The sequence below is a fragment of the Drosophila innubila genome, chromosome X (assembly GCF_004354385.1).
Source record: "Drosophila innubila isolate TH190305 chromosome X, UK_Dinn_1.0, whole genome shotgun sequence".
Taxonomy (NCBI): domain Eukaryota; kingdom Metazoa; phylum Arthropoda; class Insecta; order Diptera; family Drosophilidae; genus Drosophila; species Drosophila innubila.
In genome coordinates, this window is record NC_047626.1 from 22,350,608 (window position 1) to 22,376,760 (window position 26,153).

Genomic DNA, 26,153 nt, shown 5'->3' on the forward strand with positions numbered 1-26,153 from the left:
ATAACTCAGTGATAGCCAGTGTAATGTCCGTTTAGCTGGACTTTAAGCCATACTTTTCAGTTTGTAATATTAAATGTATTTGCCACAAGTTTAAGTAGTCCAAGGATATTGTGCCTTTAATGTGCTGTCTCAAAAGGTATATGATAAATCATTTCAATTAACACTTTGCACTTTTCCACACTAAACAAATCCTATTACCTAGCAAATATCCTGTGCTTCATCTTCCAATCAACCTCTCTTCCTTCCTTCGTCCGCCCCTCTCTCCATACTTCGGTGTATTCTGCATCCTAACGAACATGCAAGTGCATATACATTTTTAATTTAATTTCTACACAAACACAGAGAATGAATTTGTTGTTGAGTGGATTCCAAACTTTTGGAAAAAAAAATAGTGGATACAAATTATTGCGCTCGACTACAAAATACCCTGTAGCCAGACTTGGTTCACTTGACTTGAAGTACATAGTAAATTATTTAAAATAAAATAAAGTTACTTTGCTAACTACGAGCAATAGATGGCGCTGATGTAATTTTTCAAGTTTAATACTTGACTTAACTTATTTAATGTCAACCAAGAAAAGTTGACTAAGATTATAATACAATTATGCAAAATACGTAAAGTTAAAACTGAAGTGATAAAAGAAAGCAAAATCAAAAAATTACTAAATTATTTTCATTAAATTAAATTATAAATTACATTTTCTTGAAATGTTCATATGTATACTGTTGAAATTTTCAGAAGAGCTTAGAAAACAAATGTATGTGAAAGTTTTAGACGATAGTAACAACCATAGATTCGCTATATTTTTTCGTTAATGTCGAAAGTAGATGATTATTGAGAGTATAATAATAAACTCTACTCGACGATTTCTGATTTAGCATAAGAATACGCTCCCTTGGCAATAGTTGTTGTGTGCAGGGTATTATAGGTCAACCACTTGAAAGTGTTCGAAGCTCGAAAAGGGGCGTGGCAATACCGCAGCTGCCGGAAAATGTCCAAGTGCCAGTGCGAATTCAGTGAGTTCTCGGAACTAAGTATGCATGTAAATTGCCTGGCCCTGAATCAAAGTACAACTTGAGGAAATTCAGACCACCCACTTCTCAATTTCCCCTCCAGTCCCCTTTTGAACATCTCTGCCACTTTCTACATACTTCCCACACTTCTCGCTTAAGAAGCACATGTAAAATGCATTAAAATAGTTTCACTGCAGTTATGTGCACTCAGTCATGTTCTGACAGTTGTTGTTGTTGTTGTTGTTGTTTTTGCCTTCGCGTGTGTGTGTGTGTGTGTGAATTTTAGACTTAATTTCATTGGCGTTCGCTTGTCAATTAAGAGCATCAAGGACGACGTGCCACGCCCCTTTCGCCTTTCGCCAGCCCTCTTTCCTCTATGGCAAATGCATTTTAGAATTCGCATTTTATTGCGCTGAAAGCTGCCACTGCCAGACATTGCCACTTGCCCCTCTTTGACCCCTTGCCCCCTTGCCACTTAGCATTTATTTTTGGCAAACTTCTCTGCCACCCCTCGATTTGATTGGCAATTTTATTTTAGTTCTTCGCGTTTGCCTTTGGCCTTTCTCTTTCATCATAGCGAAAATCAATACACTGATAAAAATAATGTTCTAAAATCAAGAATTTGGCCTCAAAACTAAGAATTTCGGTCTAAAAAATGCGTCGAAAACATAAAATTCTTGGATTTAGAAAGCACATCTTGGTTTTGAGAACATTTTAAATAAGACCAAGTTCCTATTTTAAGAATAAATTTTCTCTAATAATTTGTTTGTTTAAAATAGTACATATTTATACTTTTCCAACAATCTAAGAATTTTTTTCTTGTATTAAGAACTTTGATTTTTTAGATTAATATTCTTAGTATCAGTAATATGGTCTTTTAAAAACAAAATATTTAAAATGAATGTTCTTGATTTTATAAGTTGGTTTTTCTTCAGTGTAGACGTTATCTCCAAAAAAAAGGAGAAAAAACCCACAGCAAAAACTCATTAAAACGTTCTTAAAGCAGAACAAAAAAAAAATAACAATATGCATTGCTCAGTTAGCTCAGTTCGAAATACTTAGGCAAACAAACCAAGAACAACAAAATGAACTAAGTATGTATGGCATATGATAAATCCAGAACAATTTAAGCATCATCGCCATCCTCATCATCATTACAATCATCATCATGATCAACTTGCTTTTCAATCAAATGAAAAACGAAAGTCATACGTGAAGTCAGAAGGAAAAAAAAGTCAGTGAAGATGGCCTGCTCGCCTGTCAGATACCCTGTAAAACATTTATAAAATTTTAATGAAAAGTCGACAATTGCACTTTACTATTTTGATTCTGCATTAAAATTTAAAATTTTATTATTTTCATCGCTGTCCATTTTTCCGATACATTCTTCTTGACAATTTTTTCATAACTTCAAACAGTCATAACGTTGTCAAATCTTAACCGATTTATTTGCGGAATGTCAATTTTATCATTATTTGACGTTTGATTTGATTCTGCATAAAAATTGGACAGTTCCATTTTTGCCCAACACTTTCCATGCTTCCTATACTTTTTCTTTGACACTTTTCGAAAACTTTAAGCTGTCATAACTTTGTTAAATGATGGCTGATTTCCTTGCAGAATGTAAATTTTACCATTATCTGGTACGGTCCTTTTTTCCATACCTTCCCCTTGACAATTTTTTCACAAAAAGGATATTTGGGAAAACTCGGCTCACGTAACTCTATGTAACAAACAACAAAAAGATACCCTGCACTTAAAAAAATGTAACATATATGAAATTAAACGACGATCTAGAGCAAACTACGGGGTGTCGTTCGGTCGAGCTTATTTAACTAACGCATTCACATTTGCTTATTGGCAAAATGTTCAATTACATTGGGCTGACTTAAGTAGAAAAGGGTGCAGCAAAAAGTCAGTTAGCAAATTATGGACAATGAAAATGGAAAAATGGAAAATGCACGCAACCAATGAGAGCCACAATCAGAGTCATAAGTTACATTAAGAACTTGATATGAGTCAATGCAATGAATCACCCAAAAAAATCTGAAGGGCATTCAATTCTTCTCAAATATTAGCTGATTGCATTTAACAAAATTAACATAAGGCTTTAAAGAGGAAAAATACAGAGGTTTATATTGTTTTAAGCTCTGTTTATAATACATATATAAGAACAGAAATTTTGTAAAATTCTAATTTAATGGAAAGAAATGCAATTAATTGGGTTCTTTTAGAATTAGACTAAAAATTTGCCTAAGGTTCGAATTTAACGTAATATTTAGTTTAATGAAGCTTATGACTGAATAAGAAAAAAACTAGTATTAATTTCACGAGGGCCGTCCTTTTCAACCTACCTACCTTTATATGAAACTGGTTTAATAATTATTTTTATTACCTTTTAATTAAACAATTTGAACAATTTGAAAAATTTTAAATCACTGAAATTTGCCTGTCTTGCAGGAACTGGTCGCCATATCGCCGGAACGTCGCAATTGGCGTGGCATATTCATAGCCCTGCTGGTAATCGCCGCCGTCTTTAGCTTGATAATATTCTCCATATTTCTGCTATCGCCCGAGGATGAGGGACTGCGAATCCGGGGACGACGAATGCTGCCCAGCGACATTCTGAGCAAAAGTTTGCAATGGAAGCCGTTCAACGGCACCTGGAGCAATGGTAGGAGATGCACTGTACTAAATACATAGATATTGCATTTAAAGATTTATGATATTGCAGATCACGAATTAGTTTATCGTGATCCGACGGGCGGCCTATCAATACTCAATATGGCCGACTATACAACGCGCATTCTTATGACGAATTCCACATTTGTGAGTAGCTTTTTGATGATTCTGCAACGGATTAGAAAGTTCCCCAATTCACTCTTTCTCTGTCTTTCTCTCTGTTCTTAGCGCCAACTGAATGCCGAATCGTTTCTGGTGGCGCCGGATCAAAAGTACGTCCTGCTGCAGTCAGACAGCAATGCGGAGGGATCGAGGTAAGCAACAGCAGCTCAATTTCCTCATAGAAACGGCTGCTTTAACTGGGTTCGAACCCTGACGTGTTACAAAATCTGTAGCTTACCTGTTCTGTTAATTCTGGAAATTGCACTGAGAATGCTTTAAGTAGCATGTAGCGTGCTCATAAAATAAAAATAAAACGTTTAAAAAAAATAAAAAAAATAGAACCTGTTGCTACATTAGGTAAATTTGTATTAAAACTGGTACATTGCACCATTTATCTTTAAAATTGCATGAAATTAGTAAATTTTGATTTTATTTACATTTTTTTGTCCTCGTAAATAAGTATAACAGGATATTTTAAAGAAAGGTTGCCAAATAATATCAATTTAATAGTTTTTTTGTAAGCAAAATTTATTTTGCCATAATTTTGATTAAGTCCAATTATTTAGTACATACAAAAAGTGGGTACACTTTTTTTGAAAACATATATTCTTAACGTATATTCTTATTTCAGTTGCAATCGAAATATTTCAATAAAATGTCAATCGTATCTATAAGGTATACTATATATTTAAAATTTCAGACACCATGTCTATGAGGTGCAAACGGCCAACACATTTCCTTTGGGACCAACGGAAAATATTGCCGAAGCGCCGCGTCTGCAACATGTCGTATGGGCGCCCATTAATCCTCCGCCTGCCCCTTTAACGGGTGGCCAGGCACCGTCAACAACCACCATGACGCCGTTGCCCAGTGGCAGCATTATACTCAACAGTCTGGCTGGGGCGGCGGCGGGGGGAGCGGGTAAGGGGACGCCGACGGATGCCACAACTGGAAGCGGTCAGATTAATGGTGGCAATGGTGGCGCCTCAAAGTCGCCCTATTCTCTCAATCAGGCCATCGCATTTGTGCATCACAACGATATCTATTACAAGCCAAAAGTGCAGGGTGAACTCGTCTGTCGCATTACACAGACGGGCGCGGCGGGCGTATTCTACAATGGTGTTCCCGATTGGACGTATGAGAATGTCCCGGAGCTGGAGAGTCAAGGCAACAGCATTGTCTTCTCGCCGGACAGTCACTTTCTGGCATTCCTCAGCTTCAACGACAGCGAGGTCAATGAGTACAAGTGAGTAGAGTTGAATTAAAGGTGTATCTATCATATTCCAGGGTATCAGGAGTAAAATCGAATAAAGCATAATCCTTTGTATCAAAATTCGATTTGAAATAAGCTATCGTGATAAGTGATTCCATCTGCATTTTAGCGAGCCAGCTACCTATATACAGGGTATCTTCTAGTCAAACACTCTTACTCATTCACATCCACATATAAGTACATTTAGAGCACTTTAACACTAACTACAGGGTATCTAATTTGGTGCAATAAATATAAATATTACTTATAATTACAGATTTACAAAGTGAAAAAATTTAGTTACTTAAGCATATATAGGGTATCTTCTAGTCACGCGCTTACTAATACTAATGATCATAATGATCAAACCAATATAAGATACGGGTTCGGTTCCGGTACATCCCGAAATAACTATTTCGGTAAACGGTTCTATTTCAGTTTTTTTCTTTCGGTTCCGGTATCAGTACCGGTACGTAACGGTACTACAAATCAATTTTGAAACATATAATAAATATGACATCGAAATAAACAGAACTAGGGCAAAAAAATTTTTTTGTACGAATTTAAAAATATTTGAATGCAGAATGTATTTAGAGGCTAAATCATGATCAAAATGACATTCCGCTTAAAAATCGGTTCTGTTTTGATCAAGTTATGACAGTTTGAAGTTGGTCAGACTGCGGACTTAGCCAATTTACAAGTCCAATTTTTTATTCAATTTCACATGATTTTTTACAAAAAAATGAAAGGTCTCAGAATCAAGTTTAAAGTGTTGTTTTATACTAATTACGATATAAGGAGTTGATTAAAAGTGAAAACTTGACATTTAAAATTTTCAATTTTCGAAATTTTAAAGGGGGGACCCTTAGCATCGAAATCGAATCTTGGTCGAAAATAATTAAATTTTCTAAATGAACAAAAATTGAATACAGAATGAATTTGGAGGCCAAATTAAGATGAAAATGACATTCCGTTTGAAAATCTAATCAGTTTTGATCAAGTTATGACAGTTGGAAGTTGGACAACTCTTTGACCTGGCAACTTTACCACAACCGTACCGGTACAAAAGTTTCGGTATTTGGTTCTTGACAGGGAATTTTCATTCGGTTTAGGTTCCGGTATTATTCTCTGGTTGTGATATTGCAGAAACATACAAGTTTAAGCGGCACAGGGTATCTCTTAGTCGAGCACACTTCACTCCACACTTGGAGCATGCACGAGTAGTAAATATAGTTATACGTTGATTTGTAGTAAGTACTTCTAATAACTGAATTAAGCACCCTGTTAGAGGGTATCTGCTAGTCGTGCAAGGTGTATATCACATGTATTTGCTCCCGCTGCAGATACACATGGATGGGCGATGACATCAAGTATCCGTCGGTGCTGAGCCAACGCTATCCAAAGGCAGGAGCCCGTAATCCCAATGTGACGGTGAATGTGGTGAATCTATCGGTGACGAAATACATGTTCCCCATCCAGATCAAATTGCCCTCGGAACTGGGCAATGGCAGCTATGTGGGTGGATTGACCTGGGCGTCACCCATAGATCTGTCGGTGACGGTCACGAATCGGGATCAGACAAAGGCCACCACTGTGATCTGTCGTGCACCACACTTTCACTGCCAGGTGGTACACACGGAGGTGACCATCAATGATGGCTGGGTGCTGCCAGCCGAGCGGCCAATCTTCTCGGCTCGCATTGCGGCACAGTTGCGTGCCGCGGGACTTCGACAGTTCCATGAGAGTGGTGACAGTGTTGCAGGTGGTCCAGTTACTCCAGGTGGTACAGGTGGTACAGGTAGTGCTGGTGGTGCTGGTGGAGGCGGTAGCGAGAATCAGGCGAATGTGACAAATGGACAAACCACATATGAGATATCCAATGGTGGCTATCTATTGAAGCGTCTGCCAGTGCGAGATGGTGAGCATGGACACTATCGTCATGTGGTGTTCATCTCATCGCTGGATCGTCGACCCGTGCCGCTGACAATGGGTCGCTTTGAGGTGACCGAAATTGTGGGTTGGGATGAATCGCATGAGATTGTTTACTTTATGGCTGCTCCTGAGAAGCGGCCGGGTGAGCGTCACCTCTACAAGATCAGCCTTAAACTAAACGTCACCGAATCCAATCGCACCTACATCACATCGACGCAACCCACTTGCCTCACCTGCGACAATACCGAGTCCACCTATCGCCTCCATCGTGCACGCAGCACAAATGCCGCCGATTGGCAACGCGGCGAAAGATGGGAGGATATTGTTGCTCGCCTGGAGCCCGATGATTGCATCTACGATATACCCAAAAACTGTCTATACAATCGTGTACAGTTCAGTCGCGATTATAGCTACTATGTGCAGGAATGTCTCGGTCCCGAAGCACCCAGTGTCTATCTGGTTGAGACGTCCAGCAACGACAAGATCTATGTGCTCAATGCGGGAGACGTACTGCGTCATCGTCTCTCCCAACTGGCCATACCGCAGATGCGTACGTTTAGTGTTGAAATACGACACGGCTTCCATGCCCAGGTGAGGCTCTTTCTGCCACCTGGCATGCGTGAGGAGGAGGAGGTCGCCTTTCCATTGGTGCTCCATGTGTAAGTAACAATTCCACTACCCACTCCCTTCCAACTCTCGACATAGCTTACCTTAGTTTTTTTTTTACAATTTTATTGTTATTTATAATTTTCAGATATATTTCTTAATTAACGTTTTAATTTTATTACCATATCTTAACTATTTAATTGAGATTTACAAATTAATTGTCATAATAAATAGATAATTAAATAAAATGTAAAAAATAATATAATTTAATATTTATTTTAACTATCATTTTATTTACATCAAAATAAAAAAAATGTAATAAATACATAATTTAATAATATACATATTTAGTTTTTTATCTATCAATCACATTATGACTTTTAAATAAATATTTGATTAGATACTTTACCTCGAAAACTTAAGAACTTATAATACTTATTTAGGTATTTAATATTGTTTTTATAGTTTAATTAAAAATTTTAAGCTATAATTTAATTCCAAAATAAACATTTAAATTTAATTACTATTATTTTACTAGCTATTAAGAATAAGGAAAATAAAAAAATATATTTTTTTTTATCTGTCTATGTCTATATTTATTTATTTATTCATTAAATCCATGGACCATAAGTGGTTTAAGGAATATTCAAAAAATCACTTTTAATGGTTATTCTAAGACTTTTATTTTGTAAATACAAATTGATAGTTACTTTTTTAAAAAAAAAATTAAAAATTAAAATTAAAAGTCTGTTAAGACTTTTATTTCTGATTTTAAAATTTTAAAAGTCTCAAAAGACTTTTATTTTTGTGTAAGTAAAATTTTACTGTTCAGTCATAAATTTCGGAGATTTGTCTTATTTTTTATATGTAGCGACGCCTCGCCAGGATCTCAGCTGGTCACGGAACGCTTCCAGGTCGATTGGAACTGGTATCTGTGCAGCCAGCGCAGCTTCATAGTCGCCCAGATCGATGGACGCGGCAGTGGCTATCAGGGTGAACTTCTACGTACCCAGGTACATGGCAAACTGGGCACCGTCGAGGTCGAGGATCAGTTGGGAGTGCTCACGTAAGTTCAGCTTAGCACACAGCATATTTGGTGTTCCAAGGTGTTCTATCTATCATCTTGATATTTTCAGCTACTTGAGGGACAACCTCAAATTCATTGATCCCCTGCGCATCTGCGCCTTTGGCTGGGGTTACGGCGGCTATGCATCAACCATGATGCTCATCGATGACTCCCAGCAGGTGCTTCAATGCGCCGTCGCCCTCAATCCCATTGTCAGCTTCGGCTATCATTGTGAGTATCCATGAATTCCGATTAACCGAGTCAGCTAAGTGGGAAGATTTTGTAAAAAACCTTACCTTTTGTTTTAGCATTTTATTGCTTATTATAATTTTGAGATACAATTTTAATAATATTTATCTGTTTCATTATAAATTGTTTAGAATTCTTATTTTTTCCAATAATTTTTTGATTGATTTACTAATATTTTTTAATAACAAAGTTTAAGGAAATTAATTTTTTTTTTTAACTGTATTTTTCACTTACTTTCAAACTATGATTGCAACCTTTAATTTATGTTTCATTTAAATACGTACTACAAAAAGTAGTTAGAAAGCATTTCTGCCTGTTTTGATAACTTAAATAAATGTTCATCAGTAACTAATCAGAGCTGCAAAAAAATCATTGGCACACAATCGATAATATAAATAATGTCGAGGTTTTTGTAAGACATCGAATACCTTGATAGTCACAAGCATCGATATATATGCATCTCTAACAGCCAGCGATGATTTTTAAATCGAACTGACCAAACTTACCTTTATAAAAATAAAGGAGTTCGTGAAACCGGCTTTATTTTCGTTAAATCAAATCTAAATCCTGGAACTCCAGAAATGGGACACTCACACAAGCAGCAAAACGAAATTATTTCTAATACTACGTTTAAATCACTCGTGAATTGTTGAATTTTTAAAGCCAAAAATAGCTTCCAGATGATTGATTTTAAAAATTGTTAAGTATGACCATTTTCTGAGCACTTTGCAAATTTTATTTGGCAAAATGGTAACGAAAACTAAATCAGTTTTAGGAATTTCTCTAATATCAATGAAAGTATCGATTTTAAAGAGTTGCCATATTGGTTTACAACTCCGATAAATGCTTATATCGATGCACAAGGGTAACGTTATAATTTGAAATTGAACTCAAAAACTTGTTTTAACCACAACAACTTGTTTGCAGATTCCTTCTTTACCGAGCGCTATATCCCATTGAAGGGAGATTATTTGCGAGCGTTACAGGAGGCGGATCTGACTATGAAGGCGGGTAACATCAAGGGTCGCAATCTGATGTTGATGCACGGCACGGCGGATACGCTGGTACATCAGGAGCATACACTGATGCTGGTACGTGCCCTTGTCGATCAGCAGGTGAAGTTTCGTCATCAGGTGTATCCGGATGAGGATCATGACATTACCAGATCGCTGAGTCATGTGTATAAGACCATGGAATGGTATTTCGATGAATGCTTCGGTCCCGTCGATGATAACGAATGGGATCCCACGGGTTTATTTGTGTTTAAACAATAATTAAGACCCCCCTACGATCCTTATGACGAGGATCCATTGGCCAATCAGCTCATCGACATTGATATCGATCCTGGTGATCGACATAATCAATCATCAACAGCAACAACAACAACAACGGCGCTATCCGCACTCGATGAGCTGGACAACAGCCTCCAAGCGCTCGACCTCATGACCTCATCGGCAATGACACTAAGCAAAGTCTCCAACAAGCTATGCAATTACAGCAGCAAGCGAAAGCTCCAACAGACGGAGACAACCCTGGCCAAAAAGATGCGCATCCTTCAGCACTAGTATGTGTGTGAGTGTATCATTGTGTAACTGTGTGTGTACCAGAGAACTGCAACGGGTATGAAATGTTCGATCATACTCAAACATTGACTCGAACCCGTTATGATTTTTTTGCTTTGGTTAAGCGACAAGAGCGGACCGTTCGAACTGAGCGCTCGGTTCGTTCGCTCAGTTCGAACACATTGCCAGTTTGTGTTCATGACCGTTTGTGTTTGTTTGTTTTTGTTCAACCACGAGCATTGACCGAACCGGCAGGCTGACTTGATTTGATGCTTACTCATTTTGTTCAAACGATCAGGTTTGGGTATGGGTATGAGCAAGGGTAGCGGTTTTGGGTATCTAAATGGGTATGGGTATGGGTATGCGAATGAGTGTCGGCTTTTGGGTATGCAATCAGGTATGGGTATGGGTGTGAGCATGGGTATTGGTTTTGGGTATCTAAATGGGTATGGGTATGGGTATGAGTATGGCCGTGCGCATGGTTGCCTGCGTTTGGTTATGCAGGCTTGCAAGCGAATACATACGCGTATGTTTTTTTTGTACTCTTGTTAGTTAGTTGGTATTAAAATTATTATTGAATGGCAAAATAAATTTATGACAAAGAAATAATAATTGAAAATATATGAACTGCTTTATTTTGAAAATAATAAAAAAAAACGTGTTATTATTAATAAATATTATTTTTGCTTTTTTAAAATGAACTTATGCTTAAAGTATTTTACTGACTGCATTTTTTAAGTAAATTAAACGAAGGAAACTAATTATTATTAACTTATTTCTAGAAGTTAATTTTAAGGTTTATTTAAAATTATTGACGAAACTATAGTTGTAAATTTTATTTACCTCATCCTAAAAGTTATACTTATTCAAGCAAAAGTAAAATTTTATCTTTTCTTAGACCTGTACAATACATACTATTTCTTTCACATACACATTTTAGTGTAAAAGTAAACGCCGCGCGTGCTCGCTATTGCGCGTTCTGTCGCACTCTTGTTAAGCACAGGCACTCAAGCTCATACCCATACCCATACCCATTTAGATACCCAAAACCGATACCCATGCTCATACCCATACCCATACCTGATTGCATACCCAAACGCCGACACTCATTCGCATACCCATACCCATACCCATTTAGATACCCAAAACCGACACATGTTTTCACACCCATACCCATACCTACCCAAGTTCGAAGCATACCCAAACCAAAACGTGGCTTTGGGTATCGTCACAAACGAACCTCAATCGGGTTGAGTAGTTCGTAAACAAACAATCACGCTCGATACTGGATCGTAAACAGAGAGGCGCGGAACCTGATCGAGCACGTTGCGCCCGAGTTGCTGAGTTGATTTGGTTGAATTTTCTGCACACATGTTCGATCATACTCGAACATACCCAATGCAGCTCTCTGGTGTGTACATGTGCATGTGTGTGTGTGTGTGATTGAGAGTTTATTTGCCTGAGAGAGTGAAAGTGTGACGTATGAGTGATTTTTTAATTGGTTACTTTTTATACCCTTGCAAAGAGTATTTTGATTTTGTCGCAATACGTGACATGTCCATTTCTTTGTATGTAAATTAATTTAAATTTTAAATCAACCTTGATCAAATTTTGTAGAAGTCCGTCAAGCAGTTTAACACATAGAAACAATAGGAAAAAAAATACCTTGAATTATTAAAAATTTTTTTTTTTTTTTTTGCTTGGGGTATCTTAATCAAACTCTCTGATTGAGTATATGATATTGTCTCATACATCCTTGCCAAATTTGGTTAAAATCTGGCTACTACATTGTATAGCTGTAATAGGAACGATCGATCAAAAATCTTTAATATAACAAAAATTGTAAGTTTCTTGAGATATCCCTATTAATCTCACAGATAATATTGTCTCATACATTATGAACAATATTTAATTCAAATCTGACTTCTACATCATACAGCTGCCATATAAAGATTTTTTTTTTATCTCAACCAACTGAGTATATAATATCGTCTTATAGCTATCATAGGAACTAAAGTCGTAAAAAGACTAAAGGCTCTGCAAGGGTATTCAATTCTCGGCGTGTTGAAAATAAACTTTAATTTGCATTTTTTTTTATATTTTTTTTGTGATTTTAATGAGTGTATTTGTGAGAGTGACTTGTGTGTTTAAAGGCCAGCAAAACGAAAGTTTATAGCGCAAAACAAAAGCAAGGTGATTCATTTATGCGACTGATTATTAACATATTGTGTATTACATAATAAACAAACCAAAAAAAAAAAAAAAAACAAAATGATTAACAAATTGTTTTAACAATTTGGCGCTGCATGTCATGGAAAGCCAGAGGGAAAATTGGATTCGTAGGGGAAATACATACATACATACATACTTACACATATGTATGTACGTATATGCTAATTATTAGCATTCGACAAAACTTGAAACTAGCATAATAGAAAAGAAGAAGAATTATACTCATGATGATATTATTATAGTCCATACTAAATATATTCTATTTTATTTATGCCTCATAATTGTTATAAAAATTAATTTTATTTATGTATGTATGTGTTATGTGTTATAGATTTGTTTAGATTAATAACAATTATGCTATTACGAATATAGTGCGCGTATGTATTGTGCTTATGTACACATAAATATATATTTATATATATTTGACTGAACATTATTTTTTGTATATATTAATAATTAAATTCTAAACAGCAACGTAAAACGAAGCACATTAAATTCATTTACATATGTCCAACTCCAGCAAATCACAAAACAACAAAATAAATACATAAATGATTATGTTTTACATAGAACGTTAGAAATTATTTGAGTGTAGCTAAAAAATAAACAAGAAAACTATCAAAAATAGCACCAACAAAATTTAGAAAAAAAAAAAAGTTTATTATTTATTCATCAAATGTTCTGACGCGAAAAAAAAACCCGAAAACAAGAATAATCATTCAAATAAAAATATATATTTAATTGCGATAGTCGAGCGTGAACGACTATAAAATGCCCTATGCTCAGTAAACAAAAACAGAACAAGGCAACCTTCCATTGATATATGTAACTTAAAACAAAGTTCTAGAATTCTAAAATTCACACGACAGCTAGGTAAAGAATCTTGGGCCAAACTCGAAAGAATCAGATGAATGTGCCATACAGAGAAGCCAAAGAAAAAAGAACCATTTTAGAGAAAAACTTGGAGGAGTCTAACCAGGACATCGACTACTACATAACCAGAGTAGAGTCCCAAATGTAATACATACATATATAGGTAATAAGTGTTGTGGCCTAAGCCAAAAAAAAAATATATATATATATATATATAAATATGAGATCGGTATGTGTGCTATAGAGAAAAGCCCATTAAAAAAGGGCAAACTTTTTTTTTAGATTTTTTTACCATTAACTTTAATTAACTACGATATGAGTATGTATGTAAAATGAGACAACACTAAATTAATCAGACATAAATACATACATACATACATGCATACATAAATAGGTGTTAAATGTTGCGTCAATAAGCCCCTCGAAGTGGCAAAATTTTATTGTAGAGTAACTGTACGGCTGGTTTTGGAATTCCAGAAAACAATAACTAACTTTTAAAAAACCAAGATACCAACAAACAAAAAATAGTCAAGCTTTAAATGTTGTACACGGAAAATGGAGAACATTTTAGGAGCAGTTCAACGAGACAGTTAATTAAAATCCTAACTAAATGCATAAATAAACAAAAATTAAAAAAAAAAAACTCAAAATCAACTCTGTATATGTACTAATTGTTGAGTATGCAGCTCGTAATAAATGTTAAACTTAACAAAATATAAAACTAAATTTAAAATTAAACAAACGCATAGAAAAAGAAATACATATTTATAAATGTTTAAAACAAAAAACTATTAACACAAAAAAAAATATATATATGAATACATATGAAAAGTATATATATATATATATATATATATATATATATATATATATATATATATATATATATATATATACTAATTGTACCAGAACAACTAATGTCGATATGTATGTATTCAAGTTATACTCGTACATACATACATACATATTCATAAGAAAATATTGCATAATTTCATCTGTGTTATTGTACACAAAGCAGAGATATAACAACCATTATTTAAGTACAAGAAACGTATTTTATGTATTTTCAAACATTGAAACATATAGAGATTTTGCTAATAAACAAACTCATTATTTCATAGAGTACAAACTAATGAAATTGAGTTGCCACTTTAAGTAAAACCAAAAAATTCCCAAAAGACCAAATATAACAACTGGACACATTTTATGTTGTCATTTGCAATGACACGCCCAACGAAGTTATTTGGTTTCAAGACACTAGACACTTTTAAATAAACAGCAAACAATAAATAAAAGCAAATACCAACAAAAAACGAAACCCGATACCCGATTTAAACATACATACATACAAACATACATATGTGCTTACATTGTATTTCGGAAATCTAATAAGTATACCAAGAATTGACAAACACAGAACAACAACAGCTTACAGTTTAACGAGATCGAAACAATAAAAAAACAAGAAATTGTTGTATGTATGCAAAATAACTAAAAAACTGCGTTTGATTTTTTTCACACAAATGTAAGTATTTATATATTGAAATTTTGCTTTGTCGCTGTAACTTTAATATATTTTATTTATTTACAATAACTTTTGTAGGGCATTTGTCAACTTGATTCGATACACTATTCAAATTTTCAAAATAACAGTCAGTTACATATCGGCCTTATCACTAGATATAATAAAATCGACAAAGCGATTCGCGGATATCGATATAAATAAGTATTATCGATGGCCACATGCGCAGTTATATCGATGGTATCGTTCATCTCTAGTACTGCGTAGCCGTCGCGTGTTCGTCGTATTGCAATTTCGCTAGCGTTTTTTTTTATTTAAAACAACGCAAGAAAATCAAAACCCAAAGACGCTAGACAAATAGCGTATTGATTGTGAAAAACTGTCAAACATAAATTCAACATTTTGCACTTGCACTTTGGCACGGTAATAAGGAATTCTCGAAAGAACTAATTCGTGAGTGCGTGTATGTGTACGCATGTATTAGGCTATGTGTGTGTATGTGCTTAAAAAGGCATAGCAACCAGACAGACAAGCGGACGTTTCTCAAGCAATGAAAGTGAACGAGACGAATAAATTGTGCTTATAAGGACTGCCACAAACGCTACAAGCGTAAAAAGCATTCGCATAAAGCTCCCCAATGATCACACATGCATTTTTCGCGGGGCTTACATTTTATTAGCCAAATTAAGACAATCATATACTGAATCGGGGGGAAAAAGAAAAAACTAAAAACTAATAATCGCATTGAATCTTCGTTTTAGCGAAGCACATGTGCATGTGTATTAGTGTGTGTGAGAGATATGTATGGATATTTGTTCGTGTATGTGCTAAACTTGAAATACAACGCAAACGCAACGAGAACAAAACTTGTCAAGGTAAAGAAAAATTGTGTGTGAAAAATTCCGACGGAATTACGCGAGATATAAATCGGAGGCAGGAACGAATTTAAATCAGATTCTCTTTTATTTTATGTGTGTATGTATGTCTGACGTCGATTGCGTACTGTTCTAGCGTATGTGTATGTATGTATGTGCGAGTTACGTTCTGTGCCTTTGTAGTAGTATTTTTGGGCGGGGGCAAGTGGGTGGCTCATTGTGGTTAATTGTAATGTAAAATGCAGAAGCTTCTAATTCAAGTGTTCGTGCGTGCGTGTGTGTATGCGTCACGATTTCGTTTAAAAAAAAATGATAAGTTTTAATTTTTATTTTTTTTTTATTTTTTAGTAACTGCACACAGTTGCATAAATTCATTGTTTACATGCTTGTCCGTTGTCGCCTTTGCGCAGTGCTGTAAAACGATTTTAGATCAGGTGGCAACGCCGACCTACATTAAACAGCGGTGCCGTTTTCTCAGCTGCTGCTTGCTCTTGCTCTCTCTCAGCAATTGCCGGGCCCTAATATTTAATGTGGAAATAAGTTTGCATTTGTTACGTATAAAACGAACTTGGACATTGTTTACTTGTTATTATTTGTATTACTCAATCTGTCAACAGTGCAACTGAATAGTTTCCATTTCAATTATGTAATCAGATATGCCTTTATTTAATAAAGACTCACCAAATGATTTCTCAAAGTGAAAAAGTTCACAGTTGGGGAATCATTCAAATTTTGTATGAGCAACAATCGATTTTCATATATCGATACTGTCGATAGACACATCCCTGCATGCGGCAACGCTGAAGTGGAGCAAAGGCAGTAGCTACAAACTGTGAACATAGCAGCCTATATAGCGGAGAACAAGAGATTTAAACAAATCGGAAACGATTATTGTATAATATATGTACATATACATATATATCTGTGCTAACAGTGCAGTAGACTAGGCACAGTCTGTTGTTTTTCTTTTTTCCATTTACATACATACTTGTGATATGTGTTGTATCGTGTTGTTCTCTGTCGCTCGTACCCCAAAAAGCCGAAAGTGTTAATTTGCCAAATTCTGTACATGTGTATGTATATACATATATATATACATGTATATATATATATATATATATGTAAGTGTGTTCATACATATGTTGTTTGGGTTTGTGCAATTAAACATCAATGTTGCTGCAGCTAAAATTCTTTAGCTTGGTAAATATTAACAGTGTCGCGTGCATTTGCGAATTGTATATGCATAAATATGTAAATGCATGTGTGTGATTGATATAAATTCAATTCTAGTTTTGAACTTGATTAATATGTATGTACATATATTTAATGCAGCTGTGCGTGACATGGCATATGTGTGTGTGTGCAAATTGATTAACTAAATACGCATAATTAGCGGTTTTTGCATAATCGACACAGCCGCTGCTTTCTTTGCTGTGTACATGTGCGCGCTATTTGCATTGCCCGCGCTCTCCCGCCGTCACCCACGCCATAAGCCACCTGTACGCCCTTGCGCGCGCACACACACACACACACAATAGACATACATACATACAGCGGCACGATGTGATTTGCGGTAGTCTCGTGAGCATTGCTGCCTCTACCAGTGTTGTCGACTCTTCAGCGCCCAAAAAAGCTATATCAACATTTTAAAATAGCTAGAAAAAGCTAGCATATTTGCTTAAAAGCCAGATAAAAAACTATTAGTTTTTTGGTTTTTTGCACACATTATTAGGAAGGAACTTCGACCCACAGATTAGTTTAACATTACTATATACAATAGTAATCTAGTCATAAAAATTTGAAAAATTGGCTAGCATTTAAAAAACTCCAGATCTGACGGAAAATACAGCTGAGCTGGCAACACTGCTCCTTACTTGCCAATACGATAACAAAAACATATTTACACCCACACATGTACTTGTACATACATACATATATGTCTATATGTATTTTATTGTCTTCTTTGGCCCATTTGGCTCTGCTTCTTTATTATTTCGGCTAATGCTCTGAACAAAATAGAAAAAAAAACACATGCGAATATTTGCAGTGTTAAGGCGCCGCTGGCGCTGCTCTCTGTCTCTACGCTTCAGCTGCATTTGGCGCCGACTGCAGTCTGCAAATTGCAGTAGCGACGACGACGCCGGCGATTTTCTATTTGTAGAAAAATAGCGCATAATTTGTAATGCAATTGTTTGCGCTTTCCATTTAGTAAAATCCACTTTTGATAACACATGCGATCGTCTTATAAATATATATATACATTTGTATATATACATATGTATGTCTGCCTTTGTCATGGTACAATGAGAACGGCGCATTCCTGACGTCACGAGACGATCACACACATTTTCTAGATCTCTCTTGTCTTTTTTTTTGTGTTATGTTCGTTGCTGCGCAGAAAGAGAGCAGGAGAGCGAGAGAGAGGACAATTGTCATTGCATTGGACCCCAGGTGGCAACGCTGCGCTAACTTTGTTGTTGCTGTATGAGAGCTTTAAGCTAGAGTTCGCATGCCTGCCAGTTTGAGTTGAAAGCTTCATTATTAATCATTTTTAATATATTTTCATTGCAGTTGCAGCCGATTTATACAGAACTTATAATTAGGCTGTGCCGCTAAAAAAAAAGTAAAAATAAGTGAGTCCATTTAAAGCGAGCCGTCAAAAGAAAATAGACGGAGACGCTTTGCTTTGCTGCCCACAGGATCGCCAATGCTGCGCCAGAGCAATTGCTGCAGTTCTAACTACACGACGCTCAAGAACGCCAGCAGAAGCAGAGGCAGAAGCAGCAGCCGGAAGAGGAACTGCTGATCAACACTAACAAAACACACACACAAACTCACAGCACGCGCACGCTGAGAAGAGAGGGAGAGACTTGAAGAGCAAGATCCTTGACAGTGTGTCAGAGTGATAGAGACAGAAGCAGTTAGACACAGAGCGAACGCAACAGAGAAAGGAAGAGAGACATAGAGAGGGAGTGAGAGTGAGAGGGATTCGCTGTCCAGCACACAAAACGCCCATTTGAATGGATCCGTGTGTTGGCTGGTTTCAGGAGGAACAGGAGGGACCAGCGTTGCGCACATGGTTAAAGATTTGGGAAACGAATGCCCAGGAAATGGGTGCACTTCTTGAGCAGCAGCTACAGCAGAACAACAACAATAACAACAGCAGCAACAGCAACGGAAACAACAACAGCAACAACAGCAGCAGCAGCAGCAACGGAAACAACAACAACAACAACGTGGTGGTGGGCACAAGCAATATAAATAGGCTACTGAACAACGGTCCTACGATCAGCCTGCGTGATCCCGACTCATTACAAATTCTTCTTCAGCAGTTTAACGGAACGGCGTCGTCATCGTCATCGCGTCACGGCAACACAAACGGCGGAGGCAAAAGCTCAAGCAACACGTCTATCGATTCCACATCGAACAACGACAATAACTCGCCAGCGAGCAGCAGCAGCAGTTGCAGTGGCAGTGGCAGCGCTAACGGGAACGGTAACGGTAACAGTAGCAACACCAACAGCGTCACAACAAACACCACGGGCAGCGGGACAACGACAACAACAACAGGAACAGTAACAGGAACAGCAACGACAACGGCAACAACACAACAAGCAACGACAACAAACACAACAACAACTGTGTCGGCAGCAACAGCTGCCAACAGCACAACGACGACGTCAACTGGTGGCGATAGCACCACTAGCAACAGCAGCAACACCACAACAACAGCAGCAGCAGGAACAGCAACAACAACAACCGGCAGTGGCAACACCACCACCACCACCACCAATACCAACAACTTTGTAACCAAACCCGCATCCAAAGTGCCGCTGCACGAGCGCGCCAACACGTATTACAATCCATCTCGAAGGAAACGCGTCGTGGACAACAAATCGAGCACTCTTAATCTGAACAAGCACGCCGAAATGATTGCCAAGTACGGCGGTTGTCCGTGGCGCAAACGTGACTTTCAGTACGGCGAGGGTATTATCGGATTGCACGAGGAGATCGAACACTTTTATCAATACGTACTGCCGACACCCTGCGAACACGCCATTCGCAACGAGGTTGTCAAGCGCATCGAGAACGTTGTCCATTCCATATGGCCACAGGCGGTTGTCGAAATATTCGGCTCATTTCGTACCGGCCTCTTTCTGCCCACCTCAGACATTGATCTCGTTGTACTAGGTAAGCCTATAAATATAAATATGTATGTATGTATAGTACACATGCTATAGATACAGTCTAGACTCTAAAACAGGAACTGTCAACTACATAACAATTATTTCCCAATTTGTATAATACTGCTTAAAATCCAAAGTTAATTTTATAATTTTTACTTTACATTTTAAACTGGCATAATTTCCAAACTATCCTTAAACCCTAAATACAAAGACTAGACATGATAGATGAGATTTCAATATTTTATATATCTATTTTGATCAAAATGTATTGAATTAATTTGTTTTGGCATAAGATCAGAATATATTTCATATTTTAAACTGGCATAAAAAATATGGCTTAAAAAAACTTTCCAAACTATCCTTAAACCCTAAAGACTAGACATGATAGATGAGATTTCTATATGTTATATATCTATTTTGATCGAAATGTACTGAATTAGTTTGTTTTGGCATAAGATCAGAATATATTTCATATTTTAAACTGGCATAACAAATATGGCTTAAAGAAACTTTCCAAACTATCCTTAAACTCTAAAGACTAGACATGATAGATGAGGTTTCTATATTTTATATATCTATTTTGATCGAAATGTATTGAGTTAATTTGTTTTGGAAGAATATCAGAGTATTATTAAAATTATTTAGTAATCTGTTGTCTTGTTTAATCGAATCCGATTTTTTATAAAACTATATATTATAAATCTGAAAAAACTACAAAAAATGTGTTCATATAAAAGTACACATATTCACAGTTAATTCGATTTTTTACCACCTATTTAAGTAGTAATTGAAATAAAACTTGTTTTTATGCTTCTTTAGGCCTCTGGGAGAAGCTGCCGCTGCGTACACTGGAATTTGAGCTGGTTTCCCGTGGTATTGCCGAGGCGTGCACGGTGCGAGTGTTGGATAAGGCGTCGGTGCCGATCATAAAGCTGACGGATCGTGAGACGCAGGTGAAGGTCGACATATCGTTCAATATGCAATCGGGCGTACAGTCCGCCGAGCTGATTAAGAAATTTAAACGCGATTATCCGGTGCTTGGGAAGCTGGTGTTGGTGCTGAAGCAATTTCTATTATTGCGCGATCTCAACGAGGTGTTCACCGGCGGCATCTCGTCGTACTCATTGATACTCATGTGCATCAGTTTCCTGCAAATGCATCCGCGTGGCATTTTCCATGAGAAAACGAATCTGGGTGTGCTGCTGCTCGAGTTCTTTGAGCTATACGGTCGTCGATTCAACTATATTAACATTGGCATATCCATTAAAAATGGCGGTCGTTATATGCCCAAAGATGAACTGCAGCGTGACATGGTCGATGGCCATAGGCCATCACTGCTTTGCATCGAGGATCCCCTAACGCCCGGCAATGACATCGGTCGCAGCAGCTACGGCGCTCTCCATGTCAAACAGGCCTTCCAATGCGCCTATCGTGGCCTTACCCAAGCCGTCTGTCCGCTCAATCTTTGGGGCACCGATGCACGTGTCACATCCATATTAGGTAAGTGTGAAATCACCATTTAAATTCCTCTTAATCCCCATCTCCAGCACGATCAAGTCTCTGAAATGGTAGCATTCATAATCCAAGACGAATGTATGTATTAAAATGTATTTTACTATATATTTCTTTAACTTTTGAATATCGGAAAAAGAATGAAGTGGTATTGGAGAAAAGTTGAAAAGGTAGCAAGATTTGTGTCTGCTTAAAGAAATTATTAATTATTTAGAAAGTTAATAAGAGGTAGAGAAAATTTTAGAACAAAGTTATCAAAGAAATTATTAAGATTAGTTGAAGGAAAAATAATTGAATCCAATGGATTTTTGAAAAATAAAAAATTCTTCAAGTTGTTACAAAATATTTCACACAATAACATAATATATTAAAAATATAATTTAAATAATTTTAGTTGTTTATAAATTGAATTGAAAGGCTTAACTAATTTTATCGATTATCTCAACCAAACAACTAATCGATTTCTATTTAAGTACTATGAGCGAGTACAATTTTTATAATTTTGGTTTGTATTTATAAATTTTTTCCATCCTATTGATTGGGTATTGCAATTGTTTTCAAATGTAAGAAGCAATAATCTTAATATTGATATTAATCAGAGCTAGACAATAAGTAAGTGTAAGTCGAGCACATTCGCACTTGTGGTGCGTTCTAATTTATTTAGATAGATATTTTTATATTTAGGTAGATAGATATAGATATTTATATATAGAACAGATAGATAATTGTAAATATCAACAAATCGCTTTTTAATTCAAGCGATTCAAAAACAAAAGTTGCTTTTATTTTTAGAAAATTTCTATTTAGGATACAGTCAAGTCTCGTCATGATGAACACCGATAAAGTTAACAATCTGAAATAGTCAAAAACTAAATGTAGACAATCGAAAATAAAAATAACTTGATAGTAAGCAAACTGAATAAGTAGTTCACTACAATAAGACTCGACTGTAGTATCAATCATAATAAAGATTGCAATTTGTGGTTATCATCAGGGAACGCATAGTAAGGGTAATGTATTTAACAAAAGTGTAGCCCAAATTTAATGACAAAAATTAAAAATTGGATGCATATTAAATATAATTTTTGTTTATTGTAATTTTTGAATAATTTTCTTTTGGAAGGAAAGTAAAAGATTTTTGTTGAAAAGAAAATCGCGAAATAATTTGTATTTTCCAAATTGTATTTGAAAAATTAAAATTGATATGGATCTCTGGTGTTTATCGCCGAGCGATCACTGTAGTATGCTAATTGTTGCAAACAATTTGTGTAAATTTAGCAAATTTGCAATGAAACGTTATTAATGTTTATTTTGGTGTGCGCATTTCTTCGTATCCGTTTCCATATACCGCATATGTAGGTCGGATAATTCACATAACCGATGACGTCATCGACTATCGCGAATGGATACGCGAGAACTTTGAGCATCTGGCTGCCGTGGATCCGCCGCTGTCCGCCTACACGAATGGCGGCGCCGCCGCCAAGTATGTGATCATGCCCTCCGGTGCCGTAGTGCATCAGATTTATCATCCGCATGCGGTGCTGCAGCCTCATGCTCTGGCCCAGCCATATCATACGGCAGCAGCAGCTGCTGCGGCGGCGGCGGCGGCAGCGGCTGCTGCACAACAACAACAACAACAACAACAGCAGCAGCAACAACAACATCAGCAGCAGCAACAGCAATTACAACCGCAGACGCAGCTGAATCTGACGGCGTTACGTCATCGGCGGGGAAGCACCTCATCGGGCGATGATTCGGAGGACAGCAAAGACTGCGATGTGATTGGGGAGCGTGAGAGTGTCGTTGGTCAGCCAGTTGTGGAGGTCATTGACATAACGTCATCGCCGCCAAATGGACTACTGGATGTGACAGCGATGCCCGTGAATGTGCCCATGCCCATAGTGGTGTCGGGCAGCAGTCACAGTCACAACAGCAGTCACAGCCATAGTCACAGTCACAGCAGCAATCACAGCCACAGTCACAGCAGCAATCACAGCAGCAATCACAGTCACAGCAGCAACAGCTCATCAACGGGCTCGTCGGTAATGCACACACCCACACGCATAGATACATGATGAATGGCTGCCGGCCTCATGCAGCAGCAGAAGCAGCAGCAGCAGGCCGCCGGCTGTGCCATGCTGGCCGCAATTGCTCCAAATCCCAATCCAAATGCAACGCCGCGTGCGCAACAGTTGTTGGTGCGCACCAATGTCGGTGTCGCGGGTGCAGCAACTGCGGCCAGCATGCCAGCCAAGCCAACACAGGCGCAGCCAAGCCAACAACATACATGTATATCTTCTTCACAACTACAACAGCCAGACATGGATCAACTCGGTGATGCCACAACGGCGGATGCACTGGACGAGCCGACGATGGTCAACAGTAGTCATGTCGTTTACACCACCACCACCACAACCAGCACCAGCATCAGTTCGAGCGTCACAACCACCAACCAGACGGCGACGTCAGCGATGCGTACATATGGCCAACAGCAGCAGCAGCAGCAACAACAGCAACAGCAGGCGGGTCAAAGAAGTCACAGCAATTCCTATTATCGTCAACAGTTCTATGTGCCACCTCCCATGCAACAGCAGCAGCAACAACAATTGACCAAGCAGCAAAGCAGCTACAATGGCCATCACCAACAACAACAGCAGCAGCAGCAGCAACAACAACAGAGACCACAACATTTGCGTCTGTCCAATAGCAATAGCAGTAGCAACAACAACAACAACAACAATAGCAGCAGTGGAGGCTATCATCACCATCATCATCATCATTCGCATCAGAATCAGCAACAGCAACATCATCACCATCAGCAGCAGCAACAACATCACCAACATCATCATCAACAGCAACAACAACAGCAACAGCAACATCGTCGTCATTATCAATCGAAAGCGGTAGGTTCGCCCACAGTATCATCCACCTGCACAGTGGCATCAGCATCAGTGGCAACGAGTAGCAGCCACAGTCTTAATCACAGTCACAGTCACAGTCATAGTCACAGTCACAGTCGGTTGCCGCCAATGCGCGAGACACTGGTCAGCTCACCATCCTCAATATCAATCATTTCCATATCGTCTGAATCCTCAGTTGCCAGCTCAAGTTCGTCCTCATCACGCTCGTCCAGATGCGGCTCTGGTGGTGAATCGTCGACAGACTCAACTGCCGGTCAACTGGTCGCTGCTGAGGATCGCTGAAGAGAGACAACAACAGATGCGATCCTATCAATATCAACAATTCAACCAGAGACGTTATGGCCTTTGATTATGAAAGACGACTGTAGAACGACAGAGATAGAGAGAGAAAGAGAGAGAGACAGAGAAAAGAGAGAGCATTAATTAATTGAGTGTATATGATGCAGAAAGAGATAGCAATAAAGCTGTGTAATTTTTTATAATTTGATCATTTGAAAGTATACAATAATAATATAATTTTAATCAACAAAGTACATTCAAACATGTATATATATATATATACATCATTATATATATATCATTAGCAATTTTTCTATTTTTACAAAATTGAAAAAAAGAAAAGATATCAGCATTTTACATACTCTCTCCCTCTCTCTCTCTCGCTCTCCACACTACGCTATATTAAGAAACAGAAAAAAAAACAAAAAAAAAATGAAGATAATACTAATAATAATAATATTGAATAATGCATAGAACCATTAACTATAGAATCATAGTTCATGTATTGCTGTCTCGCTTGCGCATACACCACCCACACACCCACATCCATATACATATACATATACATATATAGTAACTCATACACTTTGCCCTACTTATGCTACTAGTTGATATTTCATTTTGTTTCTAAAATAAATATGAAAGAAAACTAAGAGGAAATTCAATAAAAAAAAATTTAAATATTAAGAAAACAAACAAGATAAAAATCATTTGTAAAAGCAAAAGGATAAATGTAGTCAGTTAAGATATTATGTGAAGCGAAATGTGAAGTACGAAATTAAGGATATGAAATATTATAATATTTAAATAAGGCAACAATAACAGAAAAGAAAAACATTGTATAGAAATTGTATAATTGTAAGGCAAAAATAGTTTTTTCTTTGTTTTTTTTTTCTAGATGTTTAAACAATGGAAACCTATTATCTTATTACATACTATTAGTATGCTGCTTATAGCTTAAGTACCATATATACACAGATATATACATATACTTATATATATATATATACATGTTTATATATAAACAATAATTAATTACTGTAAATTGCACGCGCAATTGTCACGCTAATATTATTAAGTGAAATTGCGCGGCTAAAAAAAAAAACAAACAAAAAAACAAAACAGTAACATCAGCAAAAGAAGAAGAATGGAAAAACCTAAACCCAATTCACAAAAAGCTAAATATATATTATATTATATTAGTGAATAGTTTCTTTTTTTTTATTG

At 36.9% G+C, this 26,153-nt stretch overlaps 2 protein-coding genes across 9 annotated transcripts in view; both read left to right on the forward strand.

Moving 5' to 3' along the window:
- The window catches only part of LOC117794335 (inactive dipeptidyl peptidase 10), a 115,141-nt gene extending 104,904 nt beyond the window's left edge, over positions 1-10,237 (forward strand). For both annotated transcript variants that reach the window (XM_034634963.1, XM_034634962.1), the window contains exons 2-10: positions 3,475-3,688; positions 3,749-3,843; positions 3,925-4,010; positions 4,559-5,104; positions 6,454-6,863; positions 6,933-7,701; positions 8,520-8,714; positions 8,785-8,945; positions 9,891-10,237. In XM_034634963.1, coding sequence (XP_034490854.1) covers positions 3,475-3,688; positions 3,749-3,843; positions 3,925-4,010; positions 4,559-5,104; positions 6,454-6,863; positions 6,933-7,701; positions 8,520-8,714; positions 8,785-8,945; positions 9,891-10,237 — 2,823 coding nt within the window. The remainder of the gene's footprint in view (positions 1-3,474; positions 3,689-3,748; positions 3,844-3,924; positions 4,011-4,558; positions 5,105-6,453; positions 6,864-6,932; positions 7,702-8,519; positions 8,715-8,784; positions 8,946-9,890) is intronic.
- LOC117794334 (non-canonical poly(A) RNA polymerase protein Trf4-1) lies at positions 5,007-25,144 on the forward strand. 7 transcript variants are annotated; one of them, XM_034634956.1, is made up of 6 exons: positions 5,007-5,019; positions 10,432-10,435; positions 18,747-20,218; positions 21,034-21,714; positions 23,086-23,768; positions 24,042-25,144. In XM_034634956.1, the coding sequence occupies exons 3-6, from the start codon at positions 19,048-19,050 to the stop codon at positions 24,927-24,929; spliced, it is 3,423 nt and encodes a 1,140-aa protein (XP_034490847.1). In that variant the 5' UTR covers positions 5,007-5,019; positions 10,432-10,435; positions 18,747-19,047; the 3' UTR covers positions 24,930-25,144. The 7 variants fall into 7 exon arrangements, with proteins under 7 accessions (XP_034490847.1, XP_034490848.1, XP_034490849.1 ...); XM_034634960.1 differs by lacking the exons at positions 5,007-5,019; positions 10,432-10,435 and adding an exon at positions 17,107-17,227 and having other exon boundaries at positions 18,599-20,218; positions 24,042-24,239; positions 24,366-25,144; XM_034634957.1 differs by lacking the exons at positions 5,007-5,019; positions 10,432-10,435 and adding an exon at positions 15,395-15,605 and having other exon boundaries at positions 18,599-20,218.
- Positions 25,145-26,153: the final 1,009 nt, after the last annotated feature.